Source organism: Nelumbo lutea, chromosome 1, assembly GCF_056320005.1.
Source record: "Nelumbo lutea isolate HS-2025 chromosome 1, American lotus-T2T, whole genome shotgun sequence".
NCBI classification, from domain to species: Eukaryota; Viridiplantae; Streptophyta; class Magnoliopsida; order Proteales; family Nelumbonaceae; genus Nelumbo; species Nelumbo lutea.
Genome location: NC_142684.1, coordinates 205,582,731 through 205,602,297, shown reverse-complemented (window position 1 = coordinate 205,602,297; position 19,567 = coordinate 205,582,731). Strand labels below are relative to the sequence as shown.

At 43.3% G+C, this 19,567-nt stretch overlaps 1 protein-coding gene and 1 long non-coding RNA gene across 2 annotated transcripts; one reads left to right on the top strand and one right to left on the bottom strand.

Moving 5' to 3' along the window:
- The first annotated feature begins 993 nt into the window (after window positions 1-993).
- RAB1C (RAB GTPase homolog 1C) lies at window positions 994-5,571 on the top strand. Its single transcript, XM_088962481.1, has 8 exons — window positions 994-1,396; window positions 2,845-2,917; window positions 3,497-3,544; window positions 3,629-3,676; window positions 4,507-4,578; window positions 4,666-4,821; window positions 4,972-5,075; window positions 5,226-5,571. Exons 1-8 carry the CDS (start codon window positions 1,383-1,385, stop codon window positions 5,320-5,322), a joined length of 612 nt encoding a protein of 203 aa, XP_088818607.1. The 5' UTR covers window positions 994-1,382; the 3' UTR covers window positions 5,323-5,571.
- Window positions 5,572-9,247: 3,676 nt separating this feature from the next.
- On the bottom strand, window positions 9,248-11,179 carry LOC148880548 (uncharacterized). The gene is made up of 2 exons (XR_016104343.1): window positions 10,573-11,179; window positions 9,248-10,189 (listed from the first exon to the last, which is right to left on the bottom strand). It is a non-coding gene; the product is annotated as an uncharacterized LOC148880548 (long non-coding RNA).
- Window positions 11,180-19,567: the final 8,388 nt, after the last annotated feature.

Genomic DNA, 19,567 nt, shown 5'->3' with positions numbered 1-19,567 from the left:
AATAGTTAAGGGGGTTTTATCGCAAAACAAAGTCATTTTTAGGGGGTTTGTTAGTATTTTGAGTTTGGATATGCTGATCATAACACATTGCTCATAGAGCCTCACATCAGAAACATATCCTGTACTTCATATCACTGTTTTTAAAACCGGACCAGATCGGACAGTAGGACTGGAAAAATCGGGAACTGGTCATCTGACCGATTTTGTTTTCTTCCAAAACTGTTTTTTTCCCCCAAAATCGTTGATTTTAGTCAGTAAACTGCTGAACCGGTTGGTGAACCGTTCAAATGGTTTTAACCATTTTCCAAAATTTTATTTTATTTTTAATAATTTTGTTATCAGAACAAGCCGACCGATCGAACCGTTCAAGTCAAACGATCGAATCGTTCAAATCAGTAATCAGACCCCTGACTGATTTGGTCACTGGTTCATTTTTAAAAACCATGCTTCATATCAATGATATTAGTGATGTGCAACTATGTAAATATGAGCAGCAATGTATTGTAATAAACAGATTTAGATTCTTAAATCTTAATAAAGTCTGGATCAATTCTTCATAGAGCATTCTTTATACTGACCTATAGTATGTTTCAGCCATACATCCATAACATTTCTTATACTTGTATGTTATTATTTATAGAAAATGCTGTGGAATGTGACCATAAGGTATGTGCGAAGAGTATATCCCAATTCCTCTTATTATACCATTCAGTATCGGACGGCTGAATTCGGACCTGATCCTCACACGAACCTTACAGCATATTCAAGTTGTACATCAGGAGTAATTATTTGTTATTATTCATGGGAGATGTTCGCCAAACAGGGTGAGATGTTAGTATCAGACAAGTTGCTGCTTTTAAGGCACTTTGCCACGTCATATTTCTGATTACCCACTCGAATAAACTTAAAACACAAAAAACCTTAAAACAATTCCTGTGTTTCATTTAATAATAGCGCCATAGGGGCATCACGTCACGTTAGATATTTAGTTTTTTTTTTTTGAAGCCAAGATAGTTAGTTTTATTTTTGGGCTTATGCCCCTATGTATGGCTTATTGTAGGTCAAACAACAAATTAACACTCTTATAAGGGATATAATAGTAATTACATTGACTCCCACTGTGTGAATCTCTCTCTATTTATATGTTGTCCGAGCTTTTCGGCCCGTCGGAATTCGAACTCCTTTTTTCCTTAATTCCTTTCTCCATTCCCCGATTTCCTGCTTCGTTCAAAATTCCTTTTTTTGGAATCTTCTCCGCAACTCACCTATTTTTTCCCGGTGAAAGTCCGAGGTTCGGTTCGATTTCCTGCCGGAAAACCAGAGAACTCCATCGCCGTTGTCTATTGTCGTTCTAGCTTTGTCGGTCTTAGTGATATACGATCATGAATCCGGAGTAGTAAGTTCAAGTTATCCTTCGTTTTGGGTTTTGCCCAACTTTCTTGATCTGAGAATCGTTCCTGGTTTTGACCAAAATCGGATCTCTCATGCAGTTTGTTTTTCCCCCTTTTTCGATTTGCTTTGGGTTTTGTTAAATTTCGCTGGATCTGTGATGGTTTTGTTCTGAACGAAGGAAGATTTATTTCAAGTTCTAATTTTTGACCAAGATCTATATGCCTATTGTTCTAATTCCTTTCTGGTAATTGGCATGTTTATCATTTAACCTTATGCTTATTTTTACATATGAGTAGCGATCTGGCTAGATCCTGGTGCTATGGTTTCAGATCCCGTGATTGGTTTTGACTCGTGGTTTTTTGACTAATTAGTGAGGTTAATTTGTACGAATTGAATACTCATGTGCATGATTTCGTTTGTTTATTTAAACTCCATATATATTTGTTTTTGCACGGGATTCCAAATTGTCTGCTTTGTTCTCTTAGTTTATTCGATGATTAGATGAATTACTTATTGGAGCGTAACTTGCATACTGTCAGAGGGGAATTGGGGTTTTGTGAGAAATGGAATTCAGGTTGTCGTATGCATTAATATTCATGATTTGATTATTCTTATCTTGATTTTTGTTAATAAGAGTATAGGTTAGGGTGAGGCATGAGGTCTCAGGTCTGCGACTCTCACTGCGAACAGTCCAACTAGCTTGATAGATCACATGTAGTCATGTACGCACTCTTTAGTTTCTCTGTTGCTGCAGCTTGAAGTGGCTAGTCGATTCTAGGGTGCATGAGGTTTATAAGAGCTCGATGCCACAATCTTGCAGTGTACCGGCGATTTGGAAAAGTTGAATTTGATTTCTTTTCGGATTAAAGGCTTGTTTGTTTGCATTCTACAACTATGGTGGCTTTGTTCCGGGAAGCATGGGAAGAAGCAAATTTACTTTGTATGCATGCATATGTCTTTGTTACCTTGGATTCAGAATACATATTCTGAGAATTTGGATGACAGCAGTTCCCTATATTTCTTATTTTTCCTTTACAGTGATGAATGGTATGCTTGTAGACTCAGGCATCCATAAATGGGAAAAAATGCCCTAAAAACTTCACTGCATGGAATGCCTGCAGTATCACTTCTTCAGTGGTCATTTTTCATATTATGCACATGGAAGGGATTTTATTTTGGGTGAATTATAAAATGACTTCATAACTTAGCTATTCTATTTCATATTACTTTGCTATTTCCCAATTTTGTTCCAATTCATTTAATAACCTGTACTGGTATCCAATCCTTACACCTGCATCCTCACTCAAACTTTTCTAGAAGAAAAATGTTGACCATATGATAGATGGCCTTACCTTCGTACTATTGTTTAGAAATTTGGTTTTACCAAGTGGAAACATGTTTTAGCCTTCTGCAACAATAGAATCTTATCTTTTCAAATGATCTCTTTTGCAGTGATTATCTATTCAAACTTTTGCTCATTGGAGACTCTGGTGTTGGAAAATCATGTCTCCTCCTGAGATTTGCTGTAAGTTCAAAGAACGCAATCTGGTTATTTTCTTTTTCTTTAACCCAATAATATTTTTGTAAATTATAGATTATATGTTTTTCCTCCTAATAAGTTGCCGATTAGCATTCATCATGGTCCATACTCTATGAAGAATGTCAACTTACTCAAAGACCAGAATTGCATGCCCCCTCCCCTTCTCATGGTAGTTATATTTGTCTCTTGCGATCTGCTTAAGCATGAGATGGTAACAGCATCTCCTACTGTGGATGCGGTGCAACCAGGGCATCTGGAGCCACAGATAGCAATGTCTGCACATATGTCACATACGTCTGCCTGTAATTCATGCAGGCAAACTAACCTGGCTTAGTTAATCAGTTTGGGAAGAGTGCAAATACAAATATGTACAATGCAAAACCTCATATACAGTAGTTCTAAATCTTTTATTTGCATTGTGCATGCTTGTATTTGCATTCTTCCCAAACTAAGCCTCAATGTTTTTTTTTTTTTAATTAGTCATAGCTTGTTCGCTGTGTGAAATGTGTCTTCTGCCTTGTGTATTCTAACCATCTCTTTGCCCTTTTAATCTCTTGAATGTAGGATGATTCATATCTTGACAGTTATATCAGCACCATTGGAGTTGACTTTGTAAGTGGTTATTACATTTTGTAACTAGATCTTGCTTGTATGCAGATGCATGTTACTAATTGTGCTCTCATCTTTCATCTGTAGAAAATACGAACTGTAGAGCAGGACGGGAAGACCATTAAGCTTCAAATTGTGAGTATACTCTAATTATAGGATGCCTTGGTTATTTATAAATGCTAGATTAAGGAAATTTTCATAATCAGCAAGACATGAGGGGGGCATTCTTTTTTTTGGGATTTGGAGAGGGGGGAAGGTTGGTCAATGGGATTTTGGTTCCTATTGACCATGAATCCCATGTTCTTTTTTCAGCTTTATGTGGGAACCAGGGAAAGTTTATTTATGCCCTAGGTGGGTAAATAACTTTCCCACATAGGGGGAAAGTTGCCAACACTTGAATGGGACAAAAATGCCCTTTTTAATAATGGATTTCTATGGCTAAAATGGTAATTGCCTTATTTACCTGAGAAATAAAAGAACAAGGGTAAATGCACTTACCTGGGTAAGTGTTTCCCAGGAAAAACTTCCCTAGGTAATTGCATTTACCTGGGTAATAACTTAGCGAAAAGTGAATGAGGCTGAGATGGTCATATAACAATTTAACCTAGAAGACTTGAACAACATTGTCCATTTATATGACGGGTATTGTTTTGCTTTTACTAAGGTTATTCTTCTTTGTCACCCTTTCCTGTACCTTCTTTTTCTTTTAATGAAATTTTATTTAGAAAAATGTTTTTTTTTTCCTCCTGGCTAGAACAAATTTTCTCTTCTGATACATGTGAAAGGTTCTACATTTTCCACTTATTCTTTTGGAATGTTGATGTAACAAACCTTTTATGGCATTTGGGTGTTGGTTGCCCCAATTCCCAACTTGGTGTCAAACTGGTTTGCTTGGGCACGTTATTACCTTTTCAGCTTGTATTTTTTCCCCAATCTAATATTTTAAGCTTTTCTGGGTCATACAGTGGGACACTGCTGGACAAGAACGTTTCAGGACAATCACCAGCAGCTACTACCGTGGTGCACATGGCATTATAGTAAGTCAAATACCATTCCTTTGTACGTCTCCTTGCTGCCTCTGCTTATTATCTCAGTAAAATTTTCTCATGTTGCTTCTTTGGCAGGTGGTTTACGATGTAACCGACCAGGAGAGTTTCAACAACGTCAAGCAATGGTTGAATGAAATTGACCGCTATGCAAGTGAAAATGTCAACAAGCTTTTGGTTGGGAACAAGTGTGACCTCACTGCTAACAAAGTTGTTTCCTATGAGACGGCCAAGGTATTGCTCATTGTTATCCCCATGATGCCTCTCCAAGATGGGTGTGCATTTTTTATTGTAGCAAATCTCCTTTGGCATTCTTCTTGGAGATATGTAATTCTTGGTTTACTGATAAATTTTATATACTCATATTCCATATCTGTTGTTTAGGCCTTTGCTGATGAAATTGGGATACCATTCATGGAAACAAGTGCAAAAAATGCTACTAATGTGGAACAAGCCTTCATGGCCATGGCTGCTGAGATCAAGAATAGGTAGTGCTCATGTCTGTTTTGTATGCATTAGAAATTTGGAATAAGATCATATCAGATGAGCTGGTTTTCTCTCAGGAGAGACTACCTTTATACATGTTGATACCCTTTTGGATTAAATTAACTATTACTTATTTTCTTGTTTTGCTGCAGGATGGCAAGCCAACCAGCTATGAACAATGCCAGACCTCCGACCGTGCAGTTCCAAGGACAACCTGTTAACCAGAAGAGTGGATGCTGCTCTTCTTAGGCCAAAGTATTTATTGGTTTTATTCTGTCTCTACTCTTCAATCGCATGTAAAACTAGCTCTCTCTTGGCTTTACTTTTACTTGAATTCTAAGAAGACTGATCACTCCCGACCAGGCTTCATTGTGATTTGCCTTTCTTTTCAGATTGTTGCTAAAATTCATTCTTTTCAACTATTTGATTTTAAAAGGAAGCCTGTACAAATCAGGAATATTTAGTTGCAACAATATATTTGTTCTGTCTCGTCTAGCATCTGGTTTATTGTTTTGAAAAGCTTACAGATCATACATATTTACCTGTATATTTCCTTTCTTGGTTGTAACTATCATGTATTTAGTCTTTTGGGAGACCATGGGTGGGGACAATCCAAGCAGAGTTGGTTTCTGCCGCTCTGAGACAGTTATGTAAATAAATACCCACGACAAATGCGGCAGAATGTAGCCAGATCCGGACTCATGGTGGTGCCCTTTAATCCTTTATATCCCTGGCACCGGGAAATTTATGATCCGGTCTGCAGTTAAGCATACCAACCAGACAACAAAGGTGAAATGGGGTATAGACGTATGGTTGGCATTGATGTCATATAATTATGAATGATAACAACAAAGATGAAATGTGGTAACTTGTTTCAAGAATGATATTCATCTCGTTACTATTAATTAATTAATGAAGTAAAATGATTGTTCTGCTCTACACATTTTCTGATAACGACTCATCTCGTTACTATATGATTGCTATGATTTGCATTTGCTTGCTCTTCACATTTTCTGACAAGGAATTAGTACTCCTTCAAAGCCAAACTAATGTGTAGAAATACGCATGCTTTGTTTTTTTTTTTTGATTCCCTGGATCATCCATCATGCCTGCAAAATCATAACTGGAATCGGTCCATGCTTATTACTTAATCTATTTCCATACTCCCAAATATATCTATTTCCATATATATATTACTTAATCTATTCCGCACCCTCACATAAATAATTAGGGTGCGGAATAGAAAATTAGAAACCCAATCCACCTTTATTTTGGCTAGTCAATCCTGATAATGCAAATGTTAAAAGTGTACTGATTTATGCCGATTCTTGAACCAGAGACAAAGCTCCGGCAATGGCCATGACATATAAAACAAACAATCGAAAAATCATCAAGACCGACATGTGAAGCCACCCTGTACTTTAGTTTTAGTGCAACTTTGGTTCTTGAATTTTAAAAGGCGATAATTTAGCATCCGAGCTTTTAGAATACGCTAATTTAGTATTAGAGTAATTGTGACAAATAAATAACAATCAGGATACCTCATTAAAAAAGAAAAAGGTTCCTAAAAGACCCTTCAACAAAACCTACCCAACAAATATCTAAAAACCCCGGTAGACTCAAAAACCAAACACCCTTGTCAACTACAAACCAAATATATAAAAAACGAGTGGACTGTATAAGCAAATGGCATGGACCATCCATTAATTTAAAGTCCGATCTCACCAGCTAGACGACACATCCAAGATCCAACCACAGAGCCCTTGTATCATAAAATTCAACGATATATAATATTTCCATGACTCTGCAACACTTGACAACAACCATCCCTATGGGAACACCCATAAGAAAAGAAAGGCATTTTTTTTTCTTTATTTATCGACATCTGGTTTTCCCGCCTATTTTTTCCCTTCCTCTTCCTCTGACTTCTTTCAATCCCTTTCTTCCTCTGCTGAAATTGGCACCTCTTGCTGGGTTTTCTGCTGATCTTTGCTTCTCTACACTCAACCTCTCTATAAGATCTGCAGCAGAAGTTGCCTCTTGGCTTTCCCCAGCAGTGTTCTATTGAATTTTTTTGCAGTTCTCTCTCGATGCAAACCGAATGCAAAAGTGTTCATCCTTCACCTCCCTTTCAAAGAAATCTTTTGCATGCCAGAGGCAAGATTTATCATTCCCCATGTGTCCCTGAATTGATATGGAAGGAAGGACTAGATGGTTGGGGTAGGTCTTAAGCTCTTGCTCTTTTTTTTGGTAGAAAATAAGATGAGCTACACAAGACGAGGGTAGCTCTACCCCAAGAGTAAAAAATGCGAATAAACAAAAAGCTCTTTCGAAAGTGTAGAAAGACAAAAATATAGAGGAGCTTAAGGCCATGTTTGGTTTGAAGGAAAAGGTAGGGCGACCTATACAAGGTTTGTAAAGGTTTCCCTGCTTTTCCCTTTCCCTACTTTTTCCTTCAAACCAAACACTGCCTAAAGAAGAAGAAAGAGCTTGATTGACCAACCAATCCGCTGCCTTGTTTGCTTCCTCGTCGAACCTATCAGTTGACTTTAAACACTAAAAAATGATGGTCTTCGACTTCTAGGGAACATTGGTTTTTCTCTTTAAGCAGGGAATAACTAGAAGATGGTCTCCTTCATAGCGAATTGGGGACAAACCGAAGTTGATGGCAATGTTGTGAGCCTCCCACGCCGCACAAGCTTCCACAACATCGATAGAAGTCCTACCGATGGAATAAGCTTTTAAGTCAAGACTCAAGAGCACTGCCATTATGATCCCTGGCTATGCACCCAATGGCATACTTCCCATCTTCCTTTCTTGAGGCATCAAAATTTATTTCATTAGTGCCTAATGGAGGGAGCTTCCAATTTCCAATAAATATGTTTCCATGATTTTTGGGAGACTTGATTGTTTAAACAATCATTAAGACCCATAATTTCTTTGAATACTCTGAGCGCTCTATCAAAAATAATGGGGGATGTGGAGAGGAGAGTCTTTATTTTGAAAGGTTTGTTCGTTTCTATTTTTCACAAAAACCAAATGAGACTATATTTCTCATAGGATAACGAATCCCTAAGGTTTCTATCTTCTTGAATGTTTCTCCACCAATAAAAAAAAGACATTTCCAAAATTTGGATAACTAGAAATCGGCATAATGGTGCTCCAAACTTGACTGTCAACAACACATTTCCTGAAAATATGTTCACCACAAAAACTATCTGCACCATCAATGTTGAAGCCTTTAGAAATCTAAAACTAAATAAAGATATAAAAAATAATTTTTGGATTAAGCTTAAGTCCCCAGATTTTACTTAGGACTATATTTGCACCCCTAGCCCCTAGGCTGCCCGGCATGACGCTAGCTGTCACGGGGTCAAATCTTTCGCCTATTTGAAAAGCTTGCACCGTGCGGCCCAAGTAGCCACTACCTGTTTATCCTTTTCCCTCACTAAAGCGTCCTGCACCAAACACTTAAGCCACTAGGCCCGAAGAGTGTGCGGCCCAAGTCACCTGTTTAGCCTTTTCTGAATTGTCATGTTGCCATATTTATAGTAATGCTATTGCACCTGTCAACAGTGTGTGCTTGCTCCTCTTGCCCACGCCTAAGGCATCTGGCTTGCCTATTGGCGTGTGCCAAGCCCTTAGTTGCATTGTGTTAAGGTCCTTCCTAGGCATCACTATGCATTTGTGCAAGTCTAGCACGCCAACTTGCCCCAGTGTCCACACCCATGTGTTGTAGAATGACTGTACTGTCTGTGTCATGGTGCATCCGTGCATGTTCGCCTGCGCCTGGGTGCTGGCCCTGTCCTGGCCTGGCACTCGCTGAATTACCCTATACGCCAGGCGCTGGCCTTGTCCTGGCCAGGTGCCTGCTTAGTCCGCCTATGCACCAGGCCCTACCGAATCCCTCAATTTGCTTGGTTGTGTTGCCCATTCCACCTCATGAGCCGCATGGCCTAGTTCACCACCTGACCATGCATGAGTCATTCCGCCCATGCCTTGACCTAATCTGTAGGCCATGTATTGCATGTCTCAATGCCTCATTAGGTCCATGGGTCCATGGCCTACCCCGTGCCACCGCTGTGCCAGTATGTCAAGGGTTTGACAAATCACCCCCACCTAAAAAATCCGACGTCCACGTTGGAGTTACATACACTCCTTATGCCTCCTTAGATTTACATATACATCATGGTTTCTCAGAATAAACCTCCCCACCCATACAATACATCATTTTACATACAAAACAAGCATTACGTAAAAGAAACCCCATGCAACCCCTCTCAGAAACAAAAAATACATCAAGAAAACATAAAAGAAATACATTCAACCCACAGAATACCTTCCCTGAATACAAAATAAAACATTAAACGATACAGTCTTCATCCGCTTGCATCTCCGAATGGTCTTTCAGCACCATAACTTTAAACAGGCCCTTTCCTTGTGCCGGAGTAGCTTGCCAATCTTGTTCCGATTGGACTATGCAACACTTCTGTCCTTTGAAGTATGCTTCTGTCACTGATGAAGCCGCTTGTTATTGCTTCAGATCTTGCCCCCACAGAATGCATACCGTAGCTTTCCCGCCTGGTTATGTCACAATCCATCAACCGATTGCAACTCCACCTAAGTCACGAACAGCAACAGCAATTTAGTGTATCCACTCACCACCATTGGTCTTGTCATAGTCATGACCCGCACACCCCACAAGTTAGCTAATCTATTAACATCCTTCCACAGGGATCCATCACCCGCAACAATGCCATCCTTGGCTTTATAGTATCATTCTCCTGCTCTGCGATCAAGGCACTAAGTCGCACCCGCATTGGGCACTCCCTAGAGAAATGGGGACCGCTACAGATGAAGAATCCCTTGTCCTTTCCTATAGACTTCTTGGTCTGTTGTTCTGTGTTGGAATCTTGTTGCCCATCATCATGGTCCTCAGCAGATTTCTTCCCTTGCTTCTTAGTCTTTTCCTTGGACTTACCTTTGGCCTTGCCTTGATCCGAATTAGAAGCCTCTACCACATTGTAGTCCAGTAACCCTTTTGCTGCAGAAATAACACTTGGCAGGCCTTTTACTACTTGCCTATGCAGTTCCACCTGCGCCCATGGTTGTAACCCTGCCATGAATTTAAACACTTTATCTTGTTCAGACATCCACTTTATACCCAACAGTAAGGAGGTAAACTGCTTAACATACTCCCTGACTGTCTCTATGTGCTTAGGCCACCTACGAGACATTATTAGGGAGCAATTGCTCCCTTAGTTCCTTCTTTAGGGTTTCCCAAGTCTCAATCCTTGGCTTCCCAGCCTCGGAATCATCATCATACCAGGTTCTCCACCATAGTTTAGCAACACCGTCTAGGTACATGCTAGTGAGAGGGACTTTCTCGGTCTCTATGGTATGGCACGCCTTGAAATACTGTTCCATATTCCATAGAAAATTCTCCAAATCCTTGGAGTTCCGGATTCCCATGAAGGGTTTAGGTTCAGGTATCCTTACCTTTGGCTCAACCGGGGTAGGAGTTTGACACACCAAGCATCACAGGAGCACCAATTCCTCTTCCATGGCTTCCATCCGAGCAATCAGTGCCTCTTGTCTTGCAACCTCATTATGCCACGACTTCTCCAAAGTCTCGAGGCGTTCTGACATTGCCTCATGCGTCTGGGCACTAGTTGCATCGTCTCCCGTCCCTAGTGTTGCCACCAAGCCTTCTAGCCGAGTCACCCTGTCCCTCAAAGTCTCTGACATGTTAGGATCCACCATAAACGAGTCTGTAACAGTCCCAATGACTGCCATAATGAGCCAAACCTGGCTTTGATACTATCACAGGGTCAAAATTTTCGCCTATTGAAAAGCTTGCACCGTGCGGCCCAAGTAGCCACTACTTGGTTAGCCTTTTCCTTCACTAAAGCATCCTACACCAAACACTTAAGTCACCCATACAGTGGTTTTTGGATCTTTTGAATGTTTACAGATTTACGGTATAAATTAGAAATCTGCATTATCACAAACGCACACAGTCGCACACAGGGTTACATAGTTGTATCTAAAGGCTACCGCCCAATATTATTACTGCACACTTATGGGGTTTGCTCTCGTCCAAGATGCCCCCAACCAGCCTGAACGTGGCCTTAAATAGACATCGGGTACAAGGTTGTACCTTGTAAGACACTTGTTGCACTGCCCTGCAACAGGCCCAATATTATTACTGCACACTTATGGGGTTTGCTCTCGTCCAAGTCCGAAGCCATGCATGTGCACCAATCTGTCAAACTGTCCGCCCAGCCTGACTCTCAACGTACATGTGTCACACTCCGCTGTGTCCACATGTCCCAACTATCAAGCAACCGCCTTGCTTGCCTATCCAAACGGTAACTGCTCGTAACCGCCCAGTCCTCTTGCGTCATCCCAAGTATATCGGTTGTGCGTCCAGTGCCTATGTGTCACGGGGCTAATTGACGAGGTCCCGTGCGGCGTTCGATAGGATCGAGAAAGTGTTTACATGGTTATGGCTCACTTGATTATCTATTCTCTCTTAAAAGATCATGTTAAGTTTTTGGAGGAATAACAAAAGGAAACATCAAAAGTGTGGAAATTCATAGTAAGTAATTATAGTAATGCCATTGCCAGTCCCCCCTTACAAGATATATACATAGTCCACCCATGACACATATGATGACACTATGAAGGCACGTGGTAGGCACTCTATTGGCATGGCTGAAGGTGCTTGATGGCACAGTGAAGGAGTCACTTGTGACAGTCTCCTCCACTCAATTCGATCTACGTCCTCGGAGATCGGCTTCGGCTGGTCCCTTAGAGTCGCTAGTGCGGAAGGAAGGTTCTCTTGTTGTTCCATGAACCGGCTGTCGTCCAAGGGATGGCATGGTTGGGTTTTCTTGTTCTGTTGAGGTTTCCTATGGCTAAGTCATTTTCCTAGCAGCCTCAAGGTATGATAGTGGCTGGTTCAGCTTGAACATAGGGAAGGTTTGGGCTAGGTAAGGGTCAAAATGATGTCTTAGATTATTGGGGTGTTGGTTCCCATGAATTTTTCCCCAAGGGTGACTCACAGGGCTACTACGTGATTTAGTTTGAGAAATGGTGCGAAAGTGGTCCCTAAATGGCTTGGGTGGCACTCGCTCTCCCCGATGGTTGTGGTAGTAGGTGTGGGTGAACTTGGACATGACCTTGGGTCTTCTGCTTTTCTTGACGGTTGTCGATGCACACGAACTCTATTGCTGGAGTGGTGTAAATAGCTTGACGGCCTGCTGCTTCCTGTTGCTGTTGAGGTTGGCTTTAGGGGTGGATTCTTCAGCTAGTGGAGTGGGGAACTTCTCTACTTCCTCCATGTTGGCATCAAACAATGCTTCTTCATGAAAAAGTTGTAGTGCAAAAACTCGCTTCCCATGAACCCTAGTAGAAGTCATAATTGGTACCATGCAAGGGGAGCACTTGTCCAAGATGCACAAAGAGTTGATATGAGGCATGAGTGTTGCTTCCGCCTGTGTCAAGAAGTCCATTCCCAGCACAACTTGGAAGTCATCTAGGGGTACCACTGATAGATTAGTTTTGCTTGTCCACAGCCCAAGTTGGAGATCAATCCCATGAGCCATGCCTTGAATCGCCTTGGCCCTGGAGTTCACGGCCTTGAGCCACCCTGTCTCTTTCACAATGTTCAGATTGAGTCGCTTGGCCTCTGCAACCGAAATGAAGTTCTGGGAGCCCCTGTATCAACAAGGGCTTGAGTCGGCTTCCCGCCAAGGAGGATGTCTACATACTTCAACCCCCTTTGGGATTTCTTTGGCCTTCTATGATTGGCCTCTTTTTTCACCATGGCGTTGAAGAGTTGAAGGGCGCCCACTCTTGGTGCCTGCACTGACTTTTCCTCATCACTTCGCTCATTATCATTGAGCTTGGCGACAAGGGCATTAATCTTCTTCTTGGTTGGGCAGTTGCAAACCAGGTGATTACCCCCACAAATGAAGCAAGAACATGGGGGCCCAACGATTCTGGGCTTGTACTGGTGCTGAGGGCCTTCCTCTCCTTGTGGCTTTTTTCCATAGTCTTGTCTTGCTGGCTTGTTGAAGCTGGAGTTGTTGTATGGAGGGCGTGGATGACTTGCTCACCCACTCAAATTTGGGGCACGCGGGCTTTCTAGCTTAGGGGCTTCTTCATTTGACAAGCTCGCCTCATTGAGTTGCTCCGCCAATGTCATTGCTGTGGTGAGGTCTTGCACATTGCGGCGCTGGAGCTCTAGTTCGGCCCATGGCTTCAGTCCGTCCATGAAGTTGAATAGTAGATCTTTGTCAGACATGTCCGTGATCTCCAAGGTAAAGGCTGAAAACTCTTTGACATAGTCGTGGAGTGAGTCCCCATGCTTGAGTGCTTTCAACTTCTTCCACGTCAGGTACTCCACGTTCTCTAGGTAGAATTGCCGCTTTAGTTCTTGCTTGAAATCAGTCAATGTCTTAATGGTGCACGTACCCCGTTCAATGTCTTGGCATCGCCTGCGCCACCATAGCATAGCAATTTAGTTAAATACATGATCACTGTACGAATCTGAGTTAGGTCATCATCAATGCCAGCGACAAGAAAATATTGTTCCATTTGCCACAAGAAGTTGTCAAGTTCTCTAGCATCTTGGGAGCCGGCATAAAGTGTGGGCTCCCGAATCTTCACACAAGTAGGGGCCAGTGTTGTGGAGGGGCTTGGAGTGTTGGCCACTAGTCTCTTGAGGAGCATTGTGTCTCCTCTTAGTTCATGCAATTGTGTCTAGAGGTTAGTAGGAGTGGCCATGGCTACTTTCATGGCCATCCATTCAACTCTCATCTCATCAACCTGGTCTTGGATGTTGGATCAAGATGAGCTCCCTTCTTGTCGGGATGTTGTTCCAAGGACTTCTTTGAGGGTGCCATTTAGGACGTCTTGGACCTCGTTCATAATGCCATTTAAATGGGCTTCTAGCTCCACCATGGAGTTCTCAATTGTTTCCACGTTCAGGTGGATTTCTTCTACTCGGTTATGCATCTCCCCAATAGTCACTTCGCAACGAAGGATGCGTGTGTTGAAGGCAACAAGCTTGTCAATTGACTTGTCGCGCTTGCTTGCTTTGGATGTGTGACCCTTCGGGGCCTTCTCTGTAATGACTTCATTGCCTAGAGCCTCATCGGTCTCTCTAGCATGGGTAAGGCCATACTGAATCTTGTTGGTGAGTTCTTTGTTGTGCTTCATTGCACCACCACTAGTATTGCTATGAAAGGGTCACATGCGTTGAGGAGCAACCTGCTCTGATACCAACTATCACGAGGCTAATTGATGAGGCCCCGTGCAGCACTCGATGGGGTCGAGAAAGCCTTTACATGCTTATGACTCACTCGACTACCTACCTCGCCTCAAAGAATACGTTAAGTTTTTGGGGGAGTGCCAAAAGGAAACATCAAAAGAGTGTAAATTCATACTAAGTAATTACAGTAATGCCATTGGTAGTCCCCCCTTACAAGATACATACATAGCCCACCCATGGCACACATGATGACACCATGAAAGCACGCAGTAGGCACTATGTTGGCACGACTGAAGGTGCTTGATGGCGTGGTGAAGGAGTCACTTGTGACATGTGGCCATACCCATACATGTCTGGTTCCCAACGCCCTCGATGTACGTGTGCATGTCTGGCTCGCCATGCCCATGCCCATACGCATGCATCCAACTCCCAACTCAATTGGCATATAGTTCCTACCTATGCAATGTCCTGTTGCCTATCGCATTGTCATGGGAGGTAGTTCTACAGTGGAAGAAACCCGTGTGGTGTCCAGGCCAAGGTAGGCCAGGACAAACCTTTGTGTGATGCGAGGCTAGGAGTTGCCCGATGAGATGGCTCCACCAAGGTCAGTAGCACTAGACCATGACCTCAAGTCGCATGTCTAGTGCACTTGGCTAGATCTGGCCGGTCCATGGGAAGCGCCTCTTACGTGCTAAAGGGGGACGACCATGATGAGAGGCGACTGGGCGCCGATGAGAAGGGACTCCTGTATGCCGATGATGATAGGCAACCGCTGGGCCGAAACACACCCGTGCGCTATGGGCAACGAGATAGCTCATTTAGCTTAGGCAAGGGGCTGGCGTGGTGAAGGGTCATACTTGAGCTAGGTAACCAGGGCCACCCATGAGGAACCCTGATAGCCATGCTAGCCATTAACCAGGGCCGCTCCACAAGGCATGTTGGTCTAAGAGTGCCAAGGTTAGGCACCCAAGGAGGTCGACCACCCCTCCTTAAAGAGTACGTTAAGCTTTTAGGGGTCTGCTTGAAGATGACATCAATTCTCCCAAAAATCTTATAGGCAAAAATGACAATGGTGTCCCTTAACGTAAGCCCGCCAAGTGTAGGCAAGGCTAAGCCTGTGTCAGACCGTGACAGGCTCCCCTACTCAATTCATTGTCGTCCTCGATAATGGTCCTTCTTTGAATGGGCGTCTGTGTCCCGCACCATCCACTTCTGTTCCAGTTTCTGGGCTCGCCTGGCCAACCTGGGTCTCATCTATATTGGTGTCCATTTATGGGGACAGAACCATTTCACCATGCCGGCCTACCTAGACTTCACCCCTTGTGTTGAGGTTACTCAAACCGTGCAATGGCTATGCCGTTGAAATGTGTGAGAAGGGCCCTCAAAGAAATTGGATGTGTGTGCTTCGCGTAGGCCGCCCCATGTGTCATCCTTACCTCAAGGCTCGACCATCTTCTTGGTAGCTTTTCGATGGTGCTACCGAACACGATGTGATAGGTCTAGTCCTACTATTGGCGTGTTTCCTGGGTGTACCCTTTCACCATGTTGGCCTGCGGACTTCACCTCGCCATGTGCGGGTTACTTTAACCTAGTCATGGATTATGCTCTGTTGGCCCTTGAAACTACACTTCACCTCGCCGGTTTGGGCTACATCTTCGCTCTGAGAGGGCCCCAATGTGCTGCTGCTTCAAGGAGATCTGACTGCAATGTGCGCGAGTGTGGCAACTTTTACCCATGATGTTGCTGAACATGCACTCGCCTTGTGATGTATTGTTGTTGCTGCGAATGTTCCGCCTATTTGTTGAAGTGAGCATGTCCTCCGATGCTTTGCTGGTGTAGGGCTGCCATGCTCCAACGGATAGTGTACCCAAATTCCTATCATTCCAATATTGTGGCTTCAATCAAGGACCCATTCAGTGCAAAATTGCCACTTCAGTGATATTCCTTGACCAACCGTCGACACAAACCAATTCGGACTGTTGTCCATGCCTTAGTAGTGCCTCTGACAAGCTACGGAACAAAGGCTCATCCGTCATGAAACCAAGATGTAGGTGCATTGCCCACAACTCACTAAAATGAACAGCAACTGATGTCCGTGAGGAAGCATGTCACTCCCCCACTCAAAATGCCACAATATGCCATGCGTCTATCCCCGCATGGGTGTTGTTTTGGGGTCATTGGAATGGGGACACAATGAATGGCCTCTTACCAGGCCTGATGTGTATGCTTGCTTGCTTGTACCCGAGTGGAATTGCCTAGGGACCACACCCCACGATGTGCTGCTTGTCGTGATGACCGCTTCAATTGGCTCTATGCTGATTTGCTCTGATACCAACTGCGACAACAATTGGCTAACTTACTCTGATACCAACTGTCACGGGGGGTAGTTCTGCAGCAGAAGAAACCCGTGCGGCGTCTAGGCCAAGGCAAGCCGGGACAAGCCTTTGTATGATGCGAGGCTAGGAGTTGCCCGATGAGATGGTTCCACCAAGGTTAGTAGCACTGGATCATGACCTCAAGTCGCATGATCGGGGCACTCGGCTAGCTTTGGTTGGTCCATGGGAGGTGCCTCTTACATGCTATAGGGGGACGACCATGATGAGAGGCGACTGAGCACCGATGAGAAGGGACTCCTGTATGCCGATGATGTAGGCACATGAGTGTCAATGATGATAGGAAACCACTGGGCTGGAACACACCTGTTAGCTATGGGCAATGGGATAGCTCATTTAGCTTAGGCAAGGGGCTGGCATGGTGAAGGGTCATGCTTGAGCCAGGCCCGCATGCCAAGCCTCCCTTGAGTGTCGGTGGCACAGTATCGGTCCATGCACTGTCCCCATGAGCATGTGTGCGCCCATGAGGAACCCTGGTAGCCATGCTAGCCATTAACCAGGGCCACCCCACAAGGGATGTTGGTCTAAGAATGCCAATGTTAGGCATCCAAGGAGGTTGACCACCCCTCCTTAAAGAGTACGTTAAGCTTTTAGAGGTCTGCTTGAAGATAACATTAATTCTCCCAAAATCTTATAGGCAAAAATGACGATGGTGTCCATTAATGTAAGCCTGCTTGCCAAGCGTTGGCAAGGCTACTCTTGTGTCAAACCGTGACAGCATGTCACACTAGCCCTATCTGTGTCTCGGTTATAGCACACACCACAATGTTGTGTGCGTGCGACCATCATTAGGTCGCTCGCGTAATACCCAACCATTGAGTGTGTCCACCTTGTCATGTGCGCCACCAACTCCTCACATAGCCCCACCCAGCCTTGGGGCATGGGCACCCAACCTGCTGCTGGTGCTACCCGTGGAGAGTCCACCACCTCCCCTACCCGTGGAGAGTCCACCACTTGTCAACAGAGTGTCCTGCTCCTCGTCCACGCCTAAGGCATCCGGCTCGCCTATGGCATGTGCCAAGCCCTCAGTCGTATTTTGTGTTAAGGTCCCTCCTAGGCATCACTATGCATCTGTGCAAGTCTAGCCCGCCAACTTGCTCAAATGTCCGCACCCATGTGTTGTAGCATGACTGCACTGTCTGTGTCATGGCGCATTTCCGCCTACGCCTGGGTGTTGACCCTGTCCTAGCCTGACACCTGCTAAGTTACCCTGTACGCTAGGTGCTGGCCTTGTCCTAGCTAGGCGCTTGTTCAGCCTGCCTATGCCTGCCAGATCCCTCAGTCCACCTAGTCGTGTTGCCCATGCCACCTCATGAGCCTCATGGCCTAGTTCATCACCTGATCTTGCACTAGCCGTCCCACCCATGCCTTGGCCTAATCCGCAGGCCATGTATTTCATGTCTCAATGCCTCATTAGGTCCATGGCCCGTGGCCCACTCTGTGCCACTAACGTGCTAGTATGTTAAGGGTCTGACACTAGTCTCCTTATAAGCAGATTTGATAGTAAAATTTCCCTTGGGGTCTAATCTCTAGATTAATTTATCTCTTCTATCTCTCAAAGGAAGGAAGATGGACCTACTATTAGTCCATACAAAATTTGGAACTTAGTTTTTCAATGAGTTCACCTTCCACACTCCCCTCTCATGGTCCATCAAATCAAAGACAAGAAAATTTTCTTCTTCTATGGAGATGCCTTTGTTCACCAAATCCTTAATGGGTCCCTGCTCAAGCCAATTATCATCCCAAAATTTAACATTTCTACCATCACTAATTCTCCACCCAATCCCCCCCTGAGAAGGGGTCTTGAGTTAAGGATTCCTCTCCAAGCCCATGGGATCCCCTTTTTTGAGTTAGTGTTCCAAAAATCTTCTTTTGTTAAATACTTGTGAGTCACAACTTTGACCAAAAGATTTTGATTTTCTTTCAAAATCTTCCAACCTAACTTGGCAAGGTAAGCCTCATTCACCTAGTGGAGATTCTTAAGGCCTAAGCTTCCCCATCTTTTGGGAAGGCATACTTTTTCCCAATTAATAAGGTGAATAGGCTTCTTACCATTCCCTTTACTCAGAAAATTTCTTTGGTTATTGTTTATCTCCTCAATGACATTAATTGGGCACTTGAAAGACCTCATGATAAAATGTGGCATAGAACTTATCGCCAAATTAAGGAGTGTAACTCTACCTTCCAAAGAAAGAGTTTTTTGTTTCCACCCAGCAAGTCACTCACCGAATCCCCTATAATATTCCAATACTTTTTGAAGAACAAAACATTAAGTCCATATGGACATGGAGCTTTAAGATCTTTCATTGAAAGAAGCACCTCCCATATCTCTTTGTTAGAAAATTCAGCAGAAATCAATTTATTCTGCTAATCCGTAATACAAGGGTTTATATATTCAATGAAATCGTCAACCCCTATAGCACCTTCAGATTTAAATCTGTCTTCAAACTTGCTAACAAAAAAAAAAAAAAAACAGCAATTTCTACTTGATCATTGATCCATTCTCCCTCATCATTTATGATTTTGAAGATTTTATTATTATTCCTTCTTATTGCCACCATGGTTTGAAAAAAATTATTATTTTTGTCACCGAACTTTAGCCCAATTAATTGGTCCAATGAATTTCTTCACGTTTTAAAACCTTAGAAAAACTTTGAACATCCTTTAATCTAATGAGAATATTTTTCTTTTTGATAAAAATAATTCCAAAATGTTTCTATTCCATTTTCTGATATTCTGAACTAGAAAGTTCCTTCTTATAAACTTCATAGCTCTTGAACCTCTAGAATCCAGCCTCCACGAATTAGCAACCACCTCCCCA